We start from the raw sequence: 23,093 nt of genomic DNA, 5'->3' as shown, positions 1-23,093 counted from the left end.
ATTCATTCAAGAAAAATACAGACCACTTGCTTCCCTTTTTAAAAAACCCGAGAGACGAAACCGTTCATCCTTGTGTCTCGCTGCGTCCAGTGCAGTCGCCCCCTGACCGCGTCCCAACATGATGGTCCCAGCGTCTGGCTTCACAGCTCAGGGGTCGGTCGGTCCTGCCGCCCCGCTGCCCCCCCTCAGCGACATTGCAGTCGGGGTGGGGGGGTGGGGGGAGCTTGGCCCCACCGCACACCAGGACCCCCCGCATCACATTATCCCCCCTCCATTGCTTCCCACGCGGGGTTGATGGGCTCTCTCTCCTCGGGCCCCTGGTTCAATCCTGGCCGCCGGCGCTGGCTGGCTGGGTATGGGTGGGTGGGTGGGTGGGTGGGTGGGGGTGGGTGTGGGTGGGTGGGTGGGTGGGTGGGTGGGTGGGTGGGGGTGGGTGGGTGGGTGGGTGGGGCTGGCTGGGGGTGGGTGGATGGGTGGGTGGGTGGGGCTGGCTGGGGGTGGGTGGGTGGGTGGGGGTGGGTGGGTGGGGGTGCGATTGATCCTGGGGGTGGGGGGTTTCTGGCTCACTGTCCGCTCTTTGACACTGTCCTGTTGTCCGGCGTCTCTGGGGCCAAACCTCGTCAACCTCCTACCTGACCTCTCCACACACACACACACACATATATATATATACATATAGTTATGGACATATCTATATATATATAGTAGCCCCACCCCAGCCGCAGGGGTGTGCTTGCCTGCTGCTTGGTGCCGGGGCAGAGACAGAGAGAGAGAGGGAGGGATGGAGGGAGAAGGGCCAGAGGCCAGAGTTGTGGAGTGCGCCCGTACAGGGAGTTATGTGAGCGGCTCGTTGTCCGGCCTGTCCTCAGAGCTGTCCTGGCTGTCCCCGGGCCTCTCCGGCCTGTCCTCGGGGCTCTCCGGCCTGTCCTTGAGGCTGTCCCCGGGGGTCTCCGACCTGTCCCCGGGGGTCTCTGGCCTGTCCTCGGGGCTCTCCGGCCTGTCCTCAGAGCTGTCCGGCATGTCCCCGGGGGTCTCCGGCCTGTCCCCGGGCCTCTCCGGCCTGTCCTCGGGGCTCTCCGGCCTGTCCTCAGAGCTGTCCGGCCTGTCCCCGGGGGTCACCGGCCTGTCCTCGGGGCTCTCCGGCCCCGGCGTCTGCAAGTGCGGCGAGCTGAGTGTCATGGCCGCTCCGGGGCGGTCTGGCTCGCTGGCCGCCTCCTGCTGGCCCCGGCCCCGGCCCCGGCCCCGGACTGACACCGTGTCCAGGCTCCGGCTCGACTCGGACTGGCTGTTGGACGAACCCGGGCTGTAGGACGACAACGAGAAGTCGGTGAAGGACAGCTCCGGCGGGCTGCACGTGTACATCTCCTCGTACGAGCTGAGGTCGGCGCTGTACCTGCCCAGCTCCAGTGCCGACACGCTCGGCTGTGACAAGCGGTCCACCTCCATGATCTCCACCTCCACCGGCGCCCGGTCCCCCAGCAGCACCCGGTTTATTCCTGGGATATTGGCCACGCCGGGCTTGTCGTCCCCATCGCTCTCCGTGTCCGAGCCCCGGACCATCTCGGACACGGGGCTGCGCGGGATCATGGTCTGGAACCAGTCGCGGTTGTCCTGCAGGTTGTCCAGGATATCCTTGGCGTCGGGGTACACCAGGTCCGCCCACGTCTCCCACAGCGGGTGGACGATGTAGTCGATGAAGCCCACCTGCGGCAGAGACGAGAAAGGCAGAGGGTCAGTGCGGAGTCAGGGGGTATTGGGGGCAGGCAGGGGGTGTGGGGGGCAGGCAGGCAGGGGGTGTGGGGGGCAGGCAGTCAGGGGGTGTGGGGGGCAGGCAGTCAGGGGGTGTGGGGCGCAGGCAGGGGGTGTGGGGGGCAGGCAGTCAGGGGGTGTGGGGGGCAGGCAGTCAGGGGGTGTGGGGGGCAGGCAGGCAGGGGGTGTGGGGGGCAGGCAGGCAGGGGGTGTGGGGCGCAGGCAGGGGGTGTGGGGGGCAGGCAGGCAGGGGGTGTGGGGGGCAGGCAGGCAGGGGGTGTGGGGGGCAGGCAGGCAGGCAGGGGGTGTGGGGGGCAGGCAGGCAGGGGGTGTGGGGGGCATGCAGGCAGGGTGTGTGGGGCGCAGGCAGGGGGTGTGGGGGGCAGGCAGGGGGTGTGGGGGGCAGGCAGGCAGGGGGTGTGGGGGGCAGGCAGGCAGGGGGTGTGGGGGGCAGGCAGGCAGGGGGTGTGGGGGGCAGGCAGGGGGTGTGGGGGGCAGGCAGGGGGTGTGGGGGGCAGGCAGGGGGTGTGGGGTACTGAGTGTGGACGATCAGTCAAGTCAAGTTTATTTGTCACATACAATGAAATGAAAGTGGCAACGCTTGCGGATTGTGCAAAAAAACTTACAATTACAGCATAAAAATTAAAATTAATACAGAAAAAAAAAATGTAGTCCCTGGTGATATGAGAGTTAACAGTCCTGATGGCCTGTGGGAAGAAACTCCGTCTCATCGGAGGCGTTTGCCTGACCGTAACAGCTGGAACAGTCCGTTACTGGGGTGGTAGGGGTCCCCCATAATGTTGCTGGCTCTGGATCTGTACCTCCTGATGTATAGGTCCTGCAGGGGGGCGAGTGTAGTTCCCATGGTACGTTCTGCCGAACGCACTACTCTCTGCAGGGCCATCCTGTCCTGGGCAGAGCTGTTCCCAAACCAGACTGTGATGTTCTCTACAGCCCCAGAGTAGAAGCAATGAAGGATCCTCAGAGACACTCTGAATTTCCTCAGCTGTCTGATCACAGTGAATGGCGGTGCTGGCGTGAAGGGCCGAGTGGCCTCCTCCTGCACCTGTTGTCTTGTGTGTCTATGTTTCTACTGTCCGTCTCACCTGGGATTTGTCGATGGAGGCGGTGTGCTTGTCACACATGGGGCTGATGTCCATGCCCCGCTCCCGCTCTCGGTCACCCTGCTGGAAGAACTCCATCATGATCTTATCCACCCAGGCCCGGTACAGGTGCAGCGGCTTGGTGGGATTGCTCAGGTCAGCGCAGTGCACCAGGTTCTGCAGAACCTGTGGGGGGGGAGGGAGGGAAGGAGGGAGGGAGGAACAGCAGAGAGTTCAGTGCATCTCCAAACCCCCACTCGCTGTCAAACCACCCCCCCCCCCACCCCACCCCGACCCCTCACCGCTCTCTCGGCAGCAACCGTCAGCGGCCTGCCGCGGTGGCGCAGCGGGTAGAGCTGCTGCCTCGCAGCGCCAGAGACCTGGGTTCCATCCTGACCCCCTTATCGTGGACCGACACACACGCGCGCACTGTAAATGGCTCGACTGGGATAGCGTCTTGTCTTTCCGCTGGCTGGTCAGCACGCAACAAAAAGCCTTTCACTGCACCTCGGTACACTTGACAATAATCCCCACACACTAGCTCTATCCGACACACACACACACACACACTGGGGACGAACCTACAAACCTGCACAGCACGTCTTTGGAGTGTGGGAGGAAGCCGGAGCACCCGGAGAAAACCCACGCTGTCACGGGGCGAACGTACAAACTCCGTACAGACAGCGCTCGTGGTCGGGATGGAACCCGGGTCTCTGCGCCATGAGGCAGCAGCTCTACCCGCTGCCCCACTGGGGTTTTTACGATATTGGGTTGCTATGCTAATGGGACATGAAAGGAGAAATGTATTTAGTGAGAAGGTGGAGAATCCGTGGAAGCGACCGCCGCCACAGACGGCTGTAAATGCCAAGTCAGTGGGCATTCTAAAGCAGAGATGGACAGGTTGTTGATGAGGAAGGGCAACGCCCAAACAAAGCTCATCGCACTTTCAATGGTTGGCAGGCACGGTGCAGCGATCACACACGCATGCTTGCACGTTGGGGCCATGTCTTTGCCCCTTCACTGAAGCTTATCAGCAACAAGGGCCTGTCACTGTGATAATGGGCAAGGTGGGCACTGGTGTGTCGCTGTGTAATAATGGGCAAGGCGGGCACGGGTCTGTGTGTGTAACACTGGGGTACAGTACAGGTTGGGATGGGCCTGTGTGTACAACACTGGGGTACAGTACAGGTGGAGACGGGCCTGTGTGTGTAACACTGGGGTACAGTACAGGTGGAGACGGGCCTGTGTGTACAACACTGGGGTACAGTACAGGTGGAGACGGGCCTGTGTGTACAACACTGGGGTACAGTACAGGTGGAGACGGGCCTGTGTGTACAACACTGGGGTACAGTACAGGTGGAGACGGGTCTGTGTGTACAACACTGGGGTACAGTACAGGTGGAGACGGGCCTGTGTGTGTAACACTGGGGTACAGTACAGGTGGAGACGGGCCTGTGTGTACAACACTGGGGTACAGTACAGGTGGAGACGGGTCTGTGTGTGTAACACTGGGGTACAGTACAGGTTGGGATGGGCCTGTGTGTACAACACTGGGGTACAGTACAGGTGGGGACGGGTCTGTGTGTACAACACTGGGGTACAGTACAGGTTGGGATGGGCCTGTGTGTACAACACTGGGGTACAGTACAGGTGGAGACGGGTCTGTGTGTGTAACACTGGGGTACAGTACAGGTTGGGATGGGCCTGTGTGTACAACACTGGGGTACAGTACAGGTGGGGACGGGTCTGTGTGTACAACACTGGGGTACAGTACAGGTTGGGATGGGCCTGTGTGTACAACACTGGGGTACAGTACAGGTGGAGACGAGTCTAGACCAGTACTGCTGTGCTGGTGGGGACAGGTCTATTGTGTAGGTTTAAACCGTAGACACAAAAAAGCTGAACTCAGAGGGTCAGACAGCATCTCTGGAGAAAAGGAATAGGTGACGTTTGGGGATGAGACCCGTATTCAGTCTGTCGGAGATGCTGTCTGACGCATTGAGTTACTCCAGCACTTTGTGCCCGTCTGTATATTTGATGCCGAGCTGAGTTTCCAGGACTCTGGTCCTTGCTCTCCTGAGAAAGACGATCTCCACTTAGGTAATGTGGTCCAGCTTTTCGTGTCTATTTTTGGGAACAGGTCTATTGTTGTGTAACACGGGTGCAGCACTGGGAGAGCAAGGTCTTGCATTGTAGAATTCTGGGGTACATTTCCAGTAGGAATAGATCATGAGGGAAATATGGATTGGGTAGAGTCTCTTACCCAGAGCAACACACAGAGGTATCTTATTGGTGGAGTATGTCTGTCCCTGTGTGGCACACGAGTACTGTTGGCTGCACAGGTCGTAAACGATGGGATTATGCAGCACGGTGGCGCAGCGGTAGAATTGCTGCCTTACAGCGAATGCAGTGCCGGAGACCCGGGTTCCATCCCGACTACGGGTGCCGTCTGTACGGAGTTTGCACGTTCTCCCCGTGACCTGCGTGGGATTTCTCCGATATCTTCAGTTTCCTCCCACACTCCAAAAGACATGTACTATAGGTTTGTAGGTTAACTGGCTTGGCTAGTGGGTGTAGGGTGTGTTAGATCGCGGGGATCGCTGGTCGGCGCGAACCCGGTGGGCCGTAAGGGGCCTGTTTCCGCGCTGTATCTCCAAAACGAAACTAAAAACTAAAGTCTGTGGTGGATAGTAATGGGGTGGGTCACCACGGCTGAAGGCACAGCACGAGTGGGGACAGGGCTGACTGTCACCGTTTAACTCTGAGATGCAACATGCTGTGGCAGTATTGGTGCTTTATGATTGTTGGTTTATATCTGGAATATTGACGTTAAAAAATCACCTGAGATTCAAGTAAAAACGCGGAAAGCATTGACGAGGCGCCGATGAAGTCTGTGGCAGACCCTGCCCTTGGGGAAGTCCAGAACAAGGGGTCACAGTTTAAGGATAAGGGGGAAGTCTTTTAGGACCGAGATGAGAACGTTTTTTTTCACACAGAGAGTGATGAATCTGTGGAATTCTCTGCCACAGAAGGTAGTTGAGGCCAGTTCATTGGCTATATTTAAGAGGGAGTTAGATGTGGCCCTTGTGGCTAAAGGGATCAGGGGGTATGGAGAGAAGGCAGGTACGGGATACTGAGTTGGATGATCAGCCATGATCATATTGAATGGCGGTGCAGGCTCGAAGGGCCGAATGGCCTCCTCCTGCACCTATTTTCTATGTTTCTATGTTTCTACCTGTATTCGGTCGGAGTAGTTATCCAGCAATAAGACGCCTAAGCTCGTCACTTTCTTCGTCTCCACCATGGTTTTCAGGTCCGCCAGCAGGTTCATGTGTTTAGTCATGTCTGTCGCCAGCACCTGGATCAGGACATAGACACATTTAAACAGAGCATCGGCGCAGGAGGAGGCCATTCAGCCCTTCGAGCCAGCGAGACTGCATCTCCATCAGCGATCCCATTCATACTTCATCTTACATTCACATTTCACCTGGGCAGGTCGGAGAAATAAACGTTTGGGAACTTTTAACTTACAGAGATTACAACACAGTCCATTTGAAGATGTTAATCGTACAGGATATTTATAAGTTCAATGCACAGAGTATTTTACCAAGGGTAGAAGGGGTTCAACAACAAGAGGACATCAGGGCAAGATTACCAAGTTTGCTGATGATACAAAAGTGAGTGGTTTTGCAGATAGTGAAGGTGGTTGTGAACGATTGCAGCAGGATCTGGGATCGTTTGGCCAGGTGGGCGGAGGAATGGTTGATGGAATTTAATACAGGTAGATCAGGTGGTCAAAAAGGCTTTGGGCACTTTGGCCTTCATCAGTCAGAGTATTGAGTACAGAAGTTGGGAGGTCATGTTGCAGTTGGCGAGCCAGCATTTAGAATATTGTGTTCAGTTCTGAGCAACATGTTATAGGAAAGATATTGTCAAGCTCGAAAGGGTTCAGAAAAGATTCACGAGGATGTTGCCAGGACTAGAGGGTGTGAGCTTTTGGGAGAGGTTGAACAGGCTGGGTCTCTATTCCATGGAGCGCAGGAGGATGAGGCGTACAAAATCATGAGAGGAATAGATCGGGTAGACGCACAGAGTCTCTTGCCCAGAGTAGGGGAATCGAGGACCAGAGGACACAGGTTCAAGGTGAAAGGGGAAAAGATTTAATAGGAATCTGAGGGGTAACGTTTTCACACAGAGGGTGGTGGGTGTATGGAATGAGCTGCCAGAGGAGGTGGTTGAGGCTGGGACTATCCCATCGCCTGTTTCCGCGCTGTGTCCCTAAACTTAACTAAAACGTACAGAGTTGTAGGCTAATTGGCTACCGTAGATTGGCGAATGCTATGTTGGCATTCATAGCAAGAGGATTTGAGTATAGGAGCAGGGAGGTTCTGCTGCAGTTGTACAGGGCTTTGGTGAGACCGCACCTGGAGTATTGTGTGCAGTTTTGGTCTCCTAATCTGAGGAAAGACATTCTAGCCTTAGAGGGAGTACAGAGAAGGTTCACCAGATTGATCCCTGGGATGGCAGGACTTTCATATGAAGAAAGACTGGATAGAGCTTATACTCGCTGGAAATTAGAAGACTGAGGGGGGATCTTATAGAAACATATAAAATTCTTAAGGGGTTGGACAGGCTAGATGCAGGAAGATTGTTCCCAATGTTGGGGAAGTCCAGAACCAGGGGTCACAGCTTAAGGATAAGGGGGAAGTCTTTTAGGACCGAGATGAGAAAACATTTCTTCACACAGAGAGTGGTGAATCTGTGGAATTCTCTGCCACAGAAGGTGGTTGAAGCCAGTTCATTGGCTATATTTAAGAGGGAGTTAGATGTGGCCCTTGTGGCTAAAGGGATTAGGGGGTATGGAGAGAAGGCAGGTACAGGTTACTGAGTTGGATGATCAGCCATGATCATATTGAATGGCAGTGCAGGCTCGAAGGGCCGAATGGCCTACTCCTGCACCTATTTTCTATGTTTCTATGTTTCTATGTAAATTGTAAATTGTCGCTTGTGTGTAGGATGGTGCTGGTGTAGACTGGTTGGCGATCGATGGTCGGTGTGGACTCGGTGGGTCGAAGGGCCTGTTTCCCTGTTGTATCTCGAAAGTAGACCAGAGTAAAGTGCTCTTTGTACCCTTCCATATCTCTAGTTTACCCCTCCTCTGACTCTCAGTCTGAAGAAGGGTCTGGACCTGAGTCGTCACCCATCCCTCCGTCTCCAGAGATGCTGCCTGACCCGCTGAGTTACTCCAGCACTCTGTGTCCATGTTCTCCAGAGATGCTGCTTGACCCGCTGAGTTACTCCAGCACTCTGTGTCCATGTTCTCCAGAGATGCTGCCTGACCCGCTCAGTTACTCCAGCACTCTGTGTCCATGTTCTCCAGAGATGCTGCTTGACCCGCTCAGTTACTCCAGCACTCTGTGTCCATGTTCTCCAGAGATGCTGCCTGACCCGCTCAGTTACTCCAGCTTTATTGCCTGCCTTTAAAGTAAGGGAAAAGCTTGCTGCACCAACCATGTCGATGGCCATTTTGCGGAGGTTCTGGAGCTCGATCTTGGACAGGTTCTGGAAGATGTTGCAGTTCTCTTCCTGCAGTAGTTTGAAGCCCACAGCCAGGTGATGGTTCTCCAGGACGGAGGCATCGTTGTACATCAGCGCCAACTCAGAGTCTGCAGAACACAACCGAGAAGCAGCGTGAATACTGGGCAGGTAAGGAAGGTGGGGTCGGGGGGAAACCACTGGAACGGGAAGATCAGGAGCAGGTCAGAGGGAAGTTCATCAATAAGTGATAGGAGCAGAATTAGGCCGTTCGGCCCATCAGGTCTACTCCGCCATTCAATCACGGCTGATCTATCTCTCCCTCCCAACCCCATTCTCCTGCCTTCTCCCCATAACCCCTGACACTCACACTAATCAAGAAGCTATTTATCTCTGCCTTGAAATTATCCACTGACTTGGTCTCCACAGCCGTCTGTGGCAATGAATTCCACAGATTCACCAACCTCTGACTAAAGAGATTTCTCCTCTTCTCCTTTCTAAAGGAACGTCCTTTTATTCTGAGGCTGTGCCCTCTGGTCCTGGACTCTCCCACCAGTGGGAACATCCTCTCCACATCCACTCTATCCAGGCCGCTCACTATTCTGTACGTTTCAATGAGGTCCCCCCTCATCCTTCTAAACTCCAGTGAGTACAGGCCCAGGCTCATCAGACGTTAACCCAATCATCCCTGGGATCATTCTCGTAAAGAGGAGCCAAAGTGAAAGGGATGGAGGCAGGAGGAGTCAATGGGAGAAGCGGAGACGACATAGACCGACCGGGGTGAGCAGTCATCATTGGCGGTCACTGGAAGCGAGTGTGACTGTCCTCGTTAGGACGCCTGTGCGTGACTTTGTTTAGCGTGGGGAGACTGGTGCACAGACAGCCACCACACGGTCCTTGACAGATCTGGGTCAGGATCCAGTGGCGTGGAGTCCAAGACGACCGGGGACCCTTTTCTGCCAAAGCCTTCATCCATCCGCCTTCCCAGCCGTTGTGACGCTCCACTAAAGTCAGCCGCCATCCTCCCTCCCTCCGCCTGTTCCACCGTTGAGGTCTTGGTTGGATCACTCTTTGTCAGGGACCTCCCCCTCGACCTTACTGCCATGGGTGACCCTACCAGGAGCGTGGCTCCACACGGCATCGCTCTCAGGATCTCAGGACCACACGAGCTTCCCCACCACCACAAGGTGACAATCCACTAGCGTGAGGAGTAATGGTGGGAGGTGGGATGACTTTGAGGAAGACCAGGGGGCAGTGCTGGCTCTACGAAAGGAAACCTGACTAATGAAGGAGGTCATGAAATTCAGTCTGAAGAAGGGCCTCGACCCGAAACGTCACCCATTCCTTCTCTCCTGAGATGCTGCCTGACCTGCTGAGTTACTCCAGCATTTTGTGATACCTTTGACTAATGAAGGAGGCAGAAAAGGTCGGGGAGATGACTGAATGAGTCCTTGAACGGTGGAGTTAGAAGGCAAAGGGAGGGGTTGGTGGGAGTTGGGCAGATGGAGAAAGATGGGGGAGAAAGGGAGAGAGAAAGGAGGTGGAGAAAAAGTAGAGGGGATTAGAAGCCAAAGATGGATCAGAGGTTGTCAGTATGGATAGTATGTCAGTATGGATAGATTGTTGATCAGTGTTGATCAAACACTAAAACGATTTCCAATAACATCTCCTATGGATAATAAACTTAATTACAAGAAATTTAACAATATAATATATTCCTTCGTACCCTGGAGCATTCACCATGCCAATCAACCTACGAACCGGCACGTCTTTGGAGTGTGGGAGGAAACCGAAGATCTCGGAGAAAACCCACGCAGGTCACGGGGAGAACGTACAAACTCCGTACAGACAGCGCCCGTAGTCGGGATGGAACCCGGGTCTCCGGCGCTGCATTCGCTGTAAGGCAGCAACTCTACCGCTGCGCCGCCGTGACCGCCGTTGTGTTACGGGGAGCATCATGGTTATGTTGCTGGAGTCATCAAGAGCTCTGATGATCTGAAGACCAGTTCAATTCCCACCTCAGCAGACGGAGAATCTAAAACCAGTTAATTAAATAAATTTGGGATTTAAAGTAATTGGTTGCACGTCAGGGACGATGAAACAACCAAACCACCCCTTTGTGGGTGGAAACTTGTTGCTTTATGTATTGCCAGATGCAAAGAACTCTCAGCCACCTGGGTGGCACGGTGGTGCAGCGGGTAGAGCTGCTGCTTCACGGCACCAGAGACCCGGGTTCCAACCCGACTACGGGTGCTGTCTGTACGGAGTTTGTACGTTCTCTGCGTGGGTTTTCTCCAGGATCTCCAGTTTCCTCCCACACTCGAAAGATGTACAGGGTTGTAAGCTAATTGGTTTGGTAAAACTGTAAATTGTCCCTAATGGGTGTAGGATAGTGTTAGTGTGTGGGGATCGCTGGTCGGCGTGGACCCGGTGGGCCGAAGGGCCTGTTTCCGCGCTGTATCTCTAAACTAAACTGAACTAAACTAAACCCTCTGAAATGGGCCAGCTGAAAACAGTGTTGGGCATTTAGTGGTCATAGTGTTAGATGGTGACTGTCACACATAAATAAAATAACAAATATCCAGCAACGGGGAACTGGAGACCAAAGGTTTGCCACAGACTGCTGTGGAGGCAGGGGTGACAACTATCTCACTCCCAAATACAGGACAAGGTGATGTCACCGCCCCGCGCCCCACGTGACCTCACCCAGCCAGCGGCCACGTGCTCCCGCTCCACCAATGGTGACAAACCAATTTAGCCCAATATACGGGCTGTCCTGGTGAATAAGGGATAGCTGACGACCCCATGTGGAGGCCAAGTCAATAGATATTTGTGAGGCAGAGATAGATAGATCTTGATTAGTGCAGGTGATAGGGGTTCTGGGGAGAAGGCAGGAGAATGGGGTTCGGATAGGTCAGCCATTGGTGAATGGCGGAGTTGACTCGATGGGCCGAATGGCCTAATTCTGCTTCTATGACTTTGACCTCATGGATGAAGCGGAATTGAAAGTGTTTGTTGGTTTAGGGTCAGAGGGCGCGTAGTTGTCACGAGCGCGGCTGTGGACGATACTTACTGGTGTTGATGAGGAACTGGTTGGAGACACCAGGATGGTCAACATCATGGATTGCAGAGGCAAATAGTGCAGACAGTACTTCAAGATCAGTGAACACTGCCTGGAAGACAGAGTTGGGAGAGCAGATTTAAACGTTGGAGGAAGGGCCTGGAGTTGTAGTTTAGTTTAGAGATACAGCGCGGAAACAGGCCCTTCGGCCCACCGGGTCCGTGTCGACCAGCGATCCCCACACACTAACACTATCCTACACACACTAGGGACAATTTACCTTTACACCAAACCAATTAGCCTACAAACCTGTAGCGTGGATTGTGTTTCCAGCTGCAGGTGTTCCGTGGCTTACTCGAGCGGCACGGTGGCGCAGTGGTGGAGTTGCTGTCTCACAGCGCCGGAGACCCGGGTTGGATCCCGACTACGGGCGCCGTCTGTACGGAGTTTGTACGTTCTCCCCGTGACCTGCGTGGGTTTTCTCCGAGATCTTCGGTTTCCTCCCACACTCCAAAGACGTGCAGGTTTGCAGGTTAGTTGGCTTGGGTAAAACTTTAAATTGTCCCCAGTGTGTGTGGGATAGTGCTAATGTACGCGGGGATCATCCGCTGGTCGGTGTGGACTCGGTGGGCCTCACCGCCTGTTTCCACGCTGTGTCTCTAAAGTCTAAAGTACATGGCCACTTTCTTCCCAGCTGTAATCAGGCAACTTCCCAGCTCTCACCAACTGGAGAGCAGTCCTGACCTCCCATCTGTCCCATCGGAGACCCTCGGACTATCTTTAATCAGACTTTACTGGACTTTATCTTGCACTAAATGTTATTCACTGTATCCTGTATCTATAAACTGTAGACCGCTTAGATTTATACAGCGTGGAAACAGGCCCTTTAGCTAGCGTTGCCAACTGTCCCGTATTAGCCGGGACATCCTGTATTTTGGGCTAAATTGGTTTGACCCGTGTCCCGGATTAGGCCCGGGGGGGCACTCTAGGCCCAGACTCTGTAGGCCAGGATGCTGTAGGTCCGGACAGTGTAAGTCCGGACAGTGTAGGCCAGGACGCTGTAGGCCCGGACAGTGTAAGTCCAGACAGTGTAGGTCCGGAGGTCCGGGCACGGCCTAGAGTAGCAACCCGCCTCCCGGCCCATGCGGTCGCCATTGGTGGAGCGGGAGCACGTGGCTGCCAGCTGGTTGAGGTCACATGAGGCGTGGGGCGGTGACATCACCTTGTCCCTTATTTGGGAGATAGTTGGCAACCTTATCTTTAGCCCAACTTGCCCACCCTGACCAACATGTCCCATGGTCGCACCTGCCCAAGTTTGGTTTGATTGTAATCAGGTATAGTCTTCCCGCTCTCTGGATAGCATGCAACAAAAAACCTTTTCACTGTACCTCGTTACAGTGAAAAGATTTTTTGCAGCGTACCATCCAGAGTGGAAAGACTATACCTGATTATAATCAAGCGAAATGTGGGCAGATGAGACTGGTGTAGATGGGACATGTTGGCCTGCATGGGCAAGTTGGGCCGAAAGGCCCGTTTCCACACTGTATGACTCGATGACTCGAAGTCACATTGTACAGGTACAGGAAAAAGTGAATAACTTCTAGTGCAAGATACAGTCCAGTAAAGTCTGATTAAAGATAGTCCGAGGGAAATGTGATGTCAGGACAACACCCTACTTGGTGATACGATGGTTCAGTTGTCTGAATGATGTTCAATATCATTGTTGTCAACAAACCCCCACTGTGAAGGTCGACACAAAATGCTGGAGTAACTCAGCGGGTCAGGCAGCATCTCGGGAGAGAAGGAATGGGCGACGTTCCTAAGGAAGAAGGTTCTCGACCCGAAACGTCACCCATTCCTTCTCTCCCGAGATGCTGCCTGACCCGCTGAGTTACTCCAGCATTTTGCGACTACGTTTGATTTTGACCAGCATTTGCGTTTTCTTCCCTCCACTGTGAAGATCTTGGAGGCAACTGTTGATGAGATACGTATCTGGCCCAGCCACATGAACACTCAGCTTATTGAACTGCAGCAGTCCGTGTGGTGATCGCACTCCCACAGTGCTGGGGAACAGGTGGGTCCAGGAACATTGTGCAAACATGTTCACATGAAGGGCTGGAGCTGTTTACGAGCATTGCCCATCCAGCCAGCTGCTCATTCGATACCATGAGTCAGAGTCACACAGCATGGAAACAGGCCCTTCGGCCCATCTTGCACTACATGTCCCCAGCTACACTAGTTGGGGCGGCACGGTGGCGCAGCGGTAGAGTTGATCCCTCACAGCGCCAGAGACCCGGGTTCGATCCCAACTACGGGCGCCGTCTGTACAGAGTTTGTACGTTCTCCCCGTGACCGAGTGGGTTTTCTCCGAGATCTTCGGTTTCCTCCCACACTCCAAAGACGTGCAGGTTTGTAGGTTAACTGGCTTGGTAGAAATGTAAATTGTCCCTTGTGTGTTGGATAGTGCTACTGTGCTGGTCGGTGCTGACCCGGTGGGCCGAAGGGCCTGTTTCCGCGCTGCACCTCTAAGCTAAACTAAATTAAAAAGTAAACTAAACATGCTTGTGTTTGGGCCATACCTCACTGAACCTATCCTGACTGATGAAAGTCAATGTGCTATAAATGTGTTCTATGTTCTCATTCCATGAGCCCCAGAATGCTAAAATGTGCATTGCAATTTCACCCCTGGGTGCTTAGATTGGAACAAAAGGTCGTAAGGGATAGGAGTAGATTTAGGCCATTCGGCCCATCAAGTCAACTCTGCCATTCAATCATGGCTGATCTATCTCTCCCTCCTAACCCCATTCTCCTGCCTTCTCCCTGTAAACTCTGACACCTGTACTAATCAAGAGTTTGTCTATCTCTGCCTTAAAAATACCCACTGACTTGGCCTCCACAGCCCTCTGTGGCTATGAGTTCCACAGATTCACCGCCCAGGTTCATTAAAAGGAAAACCCCAAATTGAATAGGGCGGTAAAGACCTACCTCGAGTGCGGGTGAGTAAAGCAGGACATGTGTGGACTGGACCACATCTGCAGCATGGTAGTTGTTGTGGTAGCACACGTCCAGATGGTAGTGGTCTTCAAGGGTTAGCATGTACGTGATGAAGGTTTCCACCGGGATCTTGAACGTCTTCAGCAGCTGCCGGGACTTCACGACGAGAGCAAAGAGTGAAGATTCATTGCAAAGCCGGAGGTCCCTCAACAACACGTAATCTAAACCACCTGGAAACATGCACTCGAATTTGCTGTGAGCTTTCGGGGCCAACTATGAAACGTCTTTACAATTAAATCTAAAAATTTCCAGAAATGACTCTGGAGGGGTGGGTCACCCATTCCTTCTCTCCTGAGATGCTGCCTGACCTGCTGAGTTACTCCAGCATCTTGTGAATAAATACCTTCGATTTGTACCAGCATCTGCAGTTATTTTCTTACACTTCTTACAAACATCCACTGACTTGCCCATGTCCCTCCAAGCCTGGCCTATCCATGTGCTTGTCTAATTGTTGTTTAAATGTTGGGATAGTCCCTGCCTCAACGACCTCCTCCGGCAGCTCATTCCATAAACCCACCACCCTTTGTGCGTGAAAAAGTTACCCCTCAGATTCCTATTTTTTTGTACACTGGAGGAGTGGGTGAATGACAACCTAAGACATGATCCCTCCACCCCAGCTGCCTCTGTTCAACTCCAGGAAGGAACTGCAGTTGCTGGTTTATACCGAAGATAGACACAAAATGCATCCGTCTGAAGAAGGGTCTCGACCCGAAACGTCACCCATTCCTTCTCTCCTGAGATGCTGCCTGACCCACTGAGTTACTCCAGCATTTTGTGTTTACCTTCGATTTAAACCAGCATCTGCAGTTATTTTCCTACACAAAATGCTGGAGTAACTCAGCGGGACAGGCAGCATCTCTGGAAAAAAGGCATACGTGACATTTCGGGTCAGAACCTTTCTTCAGACCATCCTTTTCTCCAGAGATGCTGCCTGACCCGCTGAGTTACTCCAGCACTCTGTGAAACGTCACCTATCCGTGTTCTCCAGAAATGCTGCCTGACCCGCTGAGTTACTCCAGCACTCTGTGAAACGTCACCTATCCGTGTTCTCCACAGATGCTGCCTGACCCGCTGAGTTACTCCAGCATTTTGCGTCTGGCCAGCATAGATCTAGTGGAGAGTTGGGAAATTGCTAAACTCGTGCCAGAGGGTCATGGAGGAGATGGGCTGTATTGTCCAGGATACTCTGCAGTTTGTTGAGGAGCATCCTTCCCTCCAAGACCACCTCCAGTGAATCCTTCATAACCCTTCACTTAAGAGATTACCAGGCAATCTGTTGTCAACCAGTTAAGATATTCCTTAAAATGAGAGAAATATATGTTGATTCTTTTACCTTAAAGATGCTGTACATGGAAACTGTAAGTGGACGGTCATTGGAATACTGGCCAATCCGAAAGACATCCAGGCCCCATTCATTGATATGTTGCAGTTCCTGGAAGACCATAAAATCAAAACCAGGATAATTTAATAGGGAGCACATATTCTCCAGTGCAGTATGTCCTATGTCTATACACCGATCAACCAAAACATTATGACCACTGACAGGCGAGGTGAATAACATTGATTATCTTGTTACAATGGCACCTGTCAAGGGGTGGGATATATTAGGCAGCAAGTGAACAGTCAGTTCTTGAAGTTGATGTGTTGGATGCACGAGAAATGGGCAGGAGTAAAAACCTGAGCGACTTTGACAAGGGCCAAATTGTTATGGCCAGTCGACTGGGTCAGAGCATCTCTGAAACGGCAAGTCTTGTGGGGTGCTCCCGGTCAGCAGTGGTGAGTACCGACCGACAGTGGTCCGAGGAGGGACAAACCACAAACCGGCGACAGACAGGGTGTTGGGCGCCCAAGGCTCATCGATGTGCGAGGGCAACGAAGGCATATTAGTATAAGAAAATAACTGCAGATGCTGGTACAAATCGATCTATTCACAAAATGCTGGAGTAACTCAGCAGGTCAGGCAGCATCTCGGGAGAGAAGGAATGGGTGACGTTTCGGGTCGAGACCCTTCTTCAGACTAAGGCATATTAGTCATGTGATCACACACACACACACACACACACACACACACACATATATAAAGTGACGAATGGAAAGGATTGGGAGTGTGCAAAGATTGGGGGGAGGGGGGGTCAGTCTACCCCAGGACAGAAGGGGGAGAAGTTGAACAGTCTGATAGCCACAGGATAACCACATATAGTCAGAAGAAGGGTCTCGACCTGAAATGTCACCTATTCCTTTTCTCCAGAGATGCTGCCTGTCCCGCTGAGTTACTCCAGCATTTTTTGTGTCTATCTTCAGTGTAAACACGGAACTACAGTTGCTGGTTTTACACATTTATGGTTTTACAAAATCATGAGAGGAATAGATCGGGTAGATGCACAGAGTCTCTTGCCCAGAGTAGGGGAATCGAGGACCAGAGGACACAGGTTTAAGGTGAAGGGGAAAACATTTAATAGGAATCTGAGGGGTAACTTTTTCAGACAAAGGGTAGTGTGTGTGTGTGTGTGTGTGTGTGTGTGTGTGTGTGTGTGTGTGTGTGTGTGTGTGTGTGTGTGTGTGTGTGTGTGTGTGTGTGTGTGTGTGTGTGTGTGTGTGTGTGTGTGTGTGTGTGTGTGTGTGTGTGTGTGTGTGTGCGCGTGTATACTAAACAGTGTATACTAAAGTGTGGATACTAAAACTCTTGTTTGTTTGTTCCTGAACTACAGCCAAAATGTTTCGCGATAGCGCGTCAGTTTTAGGCCCACCTTACTCACCAACGTCCCTTTGGTGCTAATGGAAGAAGTTTCATTGAAATCGTGTTATATTTTTTAAGTTACTCACATTTTAAAGTTTAAATCTATCTCCTAGGAAGGGAGGGGGGAGAGGGGAGGTGCGGGAGGAGGGGAGGGAGGGGGGGGAGGGAGGGGGGGAGGGGGGAGTGTGGGAGGAGAGAGTGTGGCCAACATGTCCCAGCTACACTAGTCCCACCTGCCTGCGCTTGGTCCATATCCCCCCAAACCTGTCCTATCCATGTACCTGTCCAACTGTTTCTTAAACGTTGGGATAGTCCCAGCCTCAACTACCTCCTCTGGCAGTTCGTTCCATCCACCCACCACCCTTTGTGTAAAGAAGTTACCCCTCAGATTCCAATTAAATATTTCCCCTTCACTTTAAACACATGTCCTCTGGTCCTCGATTCCCCTACTCTGGGCAAGTGACTGTGTGTTTATCTGATCTATTCCTCTCCTGATTTTGTACGCCTCTACAAGATCACCCCTCATCTTCCTGCGCTCCAAGGAATAGAGTCCCAGCCTGCTCAACCTCTCCCTACAGCTCACACCCTCTAGTCCTGGCAACATCCTCATAATGAACAGGTTAATAAAAGCAAATCGTCAGCTTATGGCAGATTCATTCAGTGAACCTTTTTGATGCAAGGTCATCATAATGTCATAAGGTCATAAGGTCATAAGTGATAGGAGCAGAATTAAGCCATTTGGCCCATCAGGTCAGGCCCACCATGGCAGGAGAATGGGGTTGGGAGGGAGAGATAGATCAGCCATGATTGAATGGTGTAGTAATTTGATGGGCCGAATGACCCAATTCTACTCCAGGTTAGAGATACAGCACGGAAGCAGGCCCTTCGGCCCATCGAGCCCGCACCGACCAGCGATCCCCACACATTAACACACTAGGGACAATTTTTACATTTATACCAAGCCAATTAACCTGCATGCCTGCACGTCTTTGGAGTGTGGGAGGAAACCGAAGATCTCGGAGAAATACCAAGCAGGTCACAGGGAGAACGTACAAACTCCGTACAGACAGCGCCCGTAGCCAGGATTGAACCTGGGTCTCTGGCGCTGCAGGGCAGCAACTCTACCGCTGTGCCACCGTGCCGCCCTTGTACTGTCCTGCTTGTCTGTACGGAGTTTGTACGTTCTGCTCCTGACCTGCGTGGGTTGTCTTCGGGAAGCTCCGGTTTCCTCCCACACTCCAAAGACGTGCGGGTAAAATTCCAAACCCTCCCTCGCGTGGTGTAGGATAGTGTTAGTGTGCGGGGTGATCGCAGGTCGGCGCGGGCTCGGTGGGCCGAAGGGCCTGTTTACCGTGCTGTATCTCTAAACTAAAACATCACCAGAGGACCACGGGATAAAAGGTGTAGAGAGAGAGTAATTCTCGCCTACCCTGGCCAGCTCAGTCTCGTAGTTAGACTGCACACCGAATATTGGAACGTCAGCAGTGGAGATCATGCTCAGACTGTGCTTCAAACCGCTGATTTGTCCCATGGTATCCAACTTCACCTCTCTGCCTCGAGGCACTTCCATCTCATGTGGTTTGTCTTTGAACAGAACACAACAGAACAGGCGTTTAGAAAATATATTGAAAACACGGTGCCTCTCAACACTGGTTACACCATACCCACGCACTCCACGCACATCTGAAGAACAAACACAGTCTGAAGAAATGGTCTCGACCCAAAACGTCACAACGTTCCTTCTCTCCAGAGACGCTGCCTGTCCCGCTGAGTTTAGGTTTGGTTTAGTTTAGAGGTACAGCATGCAAACAGGCCCTTCGGCCCACCGAGTCTGCACCGATCAGCCACCCCCGCACACTAACGCTATCCAACACACACAAGGGACAATTTACACTTATAGCAAAGCCAATTAACCTACAAACCTGTACGTCTTTGGAGTGTGGGAAGAAACCAGAGCACCTGGAGTAAACCCACACGGTCAAAGGGAGAACGTACAAACTCCGTAGACAGCACCCGTAGTCAGGATTGAACCCGGGTCTCTGGCGCTGTGAGGCAGCAGCTCTACCCGCTGCGCCACCGTGCCGCACAACTCCAGCATTTTGTGTCTATCTTCGGTGTAAACCAGCATCTGCGGTTCGTTCCTACACACTCCACATACTTTACAGACCAATGAGGTACTTCTCAAGTTGCAACCACTCATGTCCAAAATGTAGCAGCCAATCGGTTCGTAGGTTCATACCTTCTAGGAACAGAATTAAGCCATTCGGCCCATCAAGTCCAATCCGCCATTCAATCACGGCTGATCTATCTCTCCCTCCTAACCCCTGTCTCCTGCCTTCTCCCCATAACCCCTGACACCCTATTATTGTCCACAACAACAAATGGTAGATTAACAATGATCGGAAAAACTGTTTTCGTGTCACTGTTGTCCTGCACGCTGCGGACAATTCCTGAGCTCTTCCTCAAAATAAATCCTTGGGTCTTTGACAGGCACCTGGGAGAGTTGATGGTGATCTTTCCTCACAGGCTCGTGAGTCGTGGGAGCAGCAGTAGGCCATTCGGCCCATCATCCTCTAGTCAAGTCAAGTCAAGTCAAGTCTACTTTATTTGTAACATACACATACAAGATGTGCAGTGAAATGAAAGTGACAATGCCTGCGGATTGTACTAAACTACAAAACAGAATAGAAAAATTAAAAAAAAAGACACAACACAAAAAAATAAATTAATACAGTAAATGAGTCCCTGGTGATATAATAGTTGACAGTCCTGATGGCCTGTGGGAAGAAACTCCGTCTCATCCTCTCTGTTTTCACAGCGTGACAGCGGAGGCATTTCCCTGACCGTAGCAGCTGGAACAGTCCGTTGCTGGGGTGGTAGGGGTCCCCCATAATGTTGCTGGTCTGGGTCTGCACCTCCTCAGGATGGAACCCGGGTCTCTGGGGCCGTGAGGCAGCAGGTCTACCCGCTGCGCCACCGTGTCGCTCGGAGAATCGGACAGCACCCTGGCTTATGGGTGGACCATTCAGAAGTGTGATCGTGGAGGGCAAGCAACTGTGCCCGAGTCTGCCGGTCAGTGCTTTTCAAGCTTCTGTTCCTTTCATGGCTGCCTATTCTGTGACTGCTTACAATAGACACACACACACACACGCGCGCGCACGCACGTGAATATAGGAAGTCAACTTCTAGATGAATACTAGATGTCAACTTCTTTACAACGGCGAAACCAAACGCAGGCTCGGCGATCGTTTCGCTCAACACCTTCGCTCAGTCCGCCTTAACCAACCTGATCTCCCGGTGGCTGAGCACTTCAACTCCCCCTCCCACTCCCAGTCTGACCTTTCTGTCATGGGCCTCCTCCAGTGCCATAGTGAGGCCCACCGGAAATTGAAGGAACAGCACCTCATATTTCGCCTGGGCAGTTTGCAGCCCAGTGGTATGAACATCGACTTCTCCAACTTTAGATAGTTCCTCTGTCCCTCTCTTCCCCTCCTCCTTCCCAGATCTCCCTCTATCTTCCTGTCTCCACCTATATCCTTCCTTTGTCCCGCCCCCCTGACATAAGTCTGAAGAAGGGTCTCGACCCGAAACGTCACCCATTCCTTCTCTCCCGAGATGCTGCCTGACCTGCTGAGTTACTCCAGCATTTTGTGAAATAAATACCTTCGATTTGTACCAGCATCTGCAGTTATTTCCTTACACTGAATATAGGCAGTGGTACTGCACTCACCCAGGGGAATCGAGGACCAGAGGACATAGGTTCAAGGTGATGGGGAAAAGATTTAATAGGTTGAGCAGGCTGGGTCTCTATTCCATGGAGCGCAGGAGGATGAGGGGTGGTCTTTCAGAGGTGTACAAAATCATGAGAGGAATAGATTGGGTAGATGCAAAGAGTCTCTTGCCCAGAGTAGGGGAATCGAGGACCAGAGGACACAGGTTCAAGGTGAAGGGGAAAAGATTTAATAGGAATCCGGGTGGGTGACGTTTTCACACAGAGGGTGGTGGGTGTATGGAACGAGCTGCCAGAGGAGGTAGTTGACGCTGGGACTTTCCCATCATTTCAGAAACAGTTGGTCAGGTACTGAACTCACCTAGAAATGTGTGGGAAATGAACTCGGACACCTGGTTTCCTGAACGGCTCATCTCAGCGAGCTGGGTCAACTCCCTGTTCAGCATTCTCTTAAACTGTTGAGAGAAGTCACGTGTTAAATAATGGCGATGGCACATTTGGTGACATTAAGGTCCTAAGGCCACTAGTGACAGGAGCAGCATTGGGCCCTTTAGGCGGCGGCTATTTGCATACCCTGGCGCGGCCCGCAAAGCAGAGACTTTCACAGCCGCTCCTCATGTGTGACAACACAGTGTTCCATTGAATTCTCAGCTCCGCGTCCCAGGGTGCCAGCCTGCCCTCCCTCCGCTGCTGTCTGCGCGGAGTTTGCACATCCTCCCTGCAGCCCCGAGAGGTAGCGGTGCATGCTCCGGCTTCATCATCCGCGTCCGTCATGGAACAAGCCCCTCCCTCCCCCCATCTCGTCACCCCCCCCCAACCCCACCCCCCCCCCACCCCCACCCCCCACCTCCACCCCCCCCCCCCCCCCCCCACCGTCGCCCGCTCACCTTGTCGGACGCCATCTCACTGACGGAGTGGCGGGTTTGCAGAGTCTCCAGCTGATCCAAGCACCAGTCCAGCTCCTTCAGGGTCTCCAAGGCCATCTTCTGAGAGCCGTCCTCTGGGGACACACACACACACACACAGTCACAGAGTGAGACCGTGTGGGGACACACACACACACACACACACACACACACACACACAGTCACAGAGTGAGACCGTGTGGAGTCCGGCCCTTCGGCCCAACTCGCCCACACCGGCCAACATGCCCCAGCTACACTAGTCCCACCTGCCTGCGCTTGGTCCATATCCCTCCAAACCTGTCCTATCCATGTACCTGTCCAACTGTTTCTTAAACGATGGGATAGTCCCAGCCTCAACTACCTGCTCTGGCAGCTTGTTCCACACACCCACCACCCTCTGAAACAGTTACTCCTCGGATTCCCATTAAATCTTTTCCCTTTCACCTTGAACCTATGTCCTCTGGTCCTCGATTCCCCTACTCTGGGCAAGAGACTCTGTGCATCTACCCGATCTATTCCTCTTATGATTTTGTACACCTCTATAAGATCACCCCTCATCCTCTTGCGCTCCATGGAAAAGAGACCCAGCCCGCTCAACCTCTCCCTGTAGCTCACACCCTCTAATCCTGCTACATCCAGCGGGGGTAGGAAGGTGGGACAGTCACTGGGAAGCTTGTTCATGCCGCTGGGGTGTAAGCTACCCAGGGAACAGCACCTCCTATTTCACTTGGGTAGCTTACATCCCAGTGGTGTGAACATTGACTTCTCTAACTTCAGATAGCCCATGTTTCCCTCTCTCTCTCTCTCCATCCCCTCCCCTTCCCAATTCTCCCACCAGTCTTACCGTCTCCGACGACATTCTATCTGTGTCCCTCCCACTCCCCTGACATCAGTATGAAGAAGGGTCTCGACCCAAAACACCACCCATTCCTTCTCTACCGAGATACTGCCTGTCCCGCTGAGTTACTCCAGCACTCTGTGTCTACCTTCGATTTAAACCAGCATCTGCAGTTCATTCCTACACCAGATGTTTGGTCACTGATGGCATAGTTGCCAGAGGTGGAGCATTCAAAATAGAAATGGTGGAGCAATAAAAATGGGGGTAATCACGAGGCCAGAACCAGCAGGGCAGAGGGTCGGCGATTGTAAGACCGCAGTCTTTGTAAACAAGCGTGAGAAGTTTAGATGAAGAACATGCGTCAGATGCAACATTGAGAAA

General features: G+C 52.7%; 1 protein-coding gene across 4 annotated transcripts in view; it reads right to left on the bottom strand.

Moving 5' to 3' along the window:
• Positions 1 to 447: 447 nt before the first annotated feature.
• The window catches only part of LOC144607437 (3',5'-cyclic-AMP phosphodiesterase 4C-like), a 150,225-nt gene continuing 127,579 nt past the window's right edge, over positions 448 to 23,093 (bottom strand). For all 4 annotated transcript variants that reach the window (XM_078424293.1, XM_078424296.1, XM_078424294.1 and 1 more), the window contains 10 exons: positions 21,857 to 21,969; positions 21,331 to 21,424; positions 18,669 to 18,823; positions 15,836 to 15,934; positions 14,434 to 14,598; positions 11,461 to 11,560; positions 8,364 to 8,518; positions 6,088 to 6,210; positions 2,856 to 3,038; positions 448 to 1,704 (listed from right to left, as the gene is read on the bottom strand). In XM_078424293.1, the coding sequence (XP_078280419.1) occupies positions 835 to 1,704; positions 2,856 to 3,038; positions 6,088 to 6,210; positions 8,364 to 8,518; positions 11,461 to 11,560; positions 14,434 to 14,598; positions 15,836 to 15,934; positions 18,669 to 18,823; positions 21,331 to 21,424; positions 21,857 to 21,969 (2,057 nt within the window). In that variant the 3' untranslated portion in view covers positions 448 to 834. The remainder of the gene's footprint in view (positions 1,705 to 2,855; positions 3,039 to 6,087; positions 6,211 to 8,363; positions 8,519 to 11,460; positions 11,561 to 14,433; positions 14,599 to 15,835; positions 15,935 to 18,668; positions 18,824 to 21,330; positions 21,425 to 21,856; positions 21,970 to 23,093) is intronic.

Source organism: Rhinoraja longicauda, chromosome 28, assembly GCF_053455715.1.
Source record: "Rhinoraja longicauda isolate Sanriku21f chromosome 28, sRhiLon1.1, whole genome shotgun sequence".
Classification (NCBI taxonomy): Eukaryota; Metazoa; Chordata; class Chondrichthyes; order Rajiformes; family Arhynchobatidae; genus Rhinoraja; species Rhinoraja longicauda.
The sequence above is the reverse complement of the archived record's forward strand: the minus strand, read 5'-3'. Positions and strand labels throughout refer to the sequence as shown.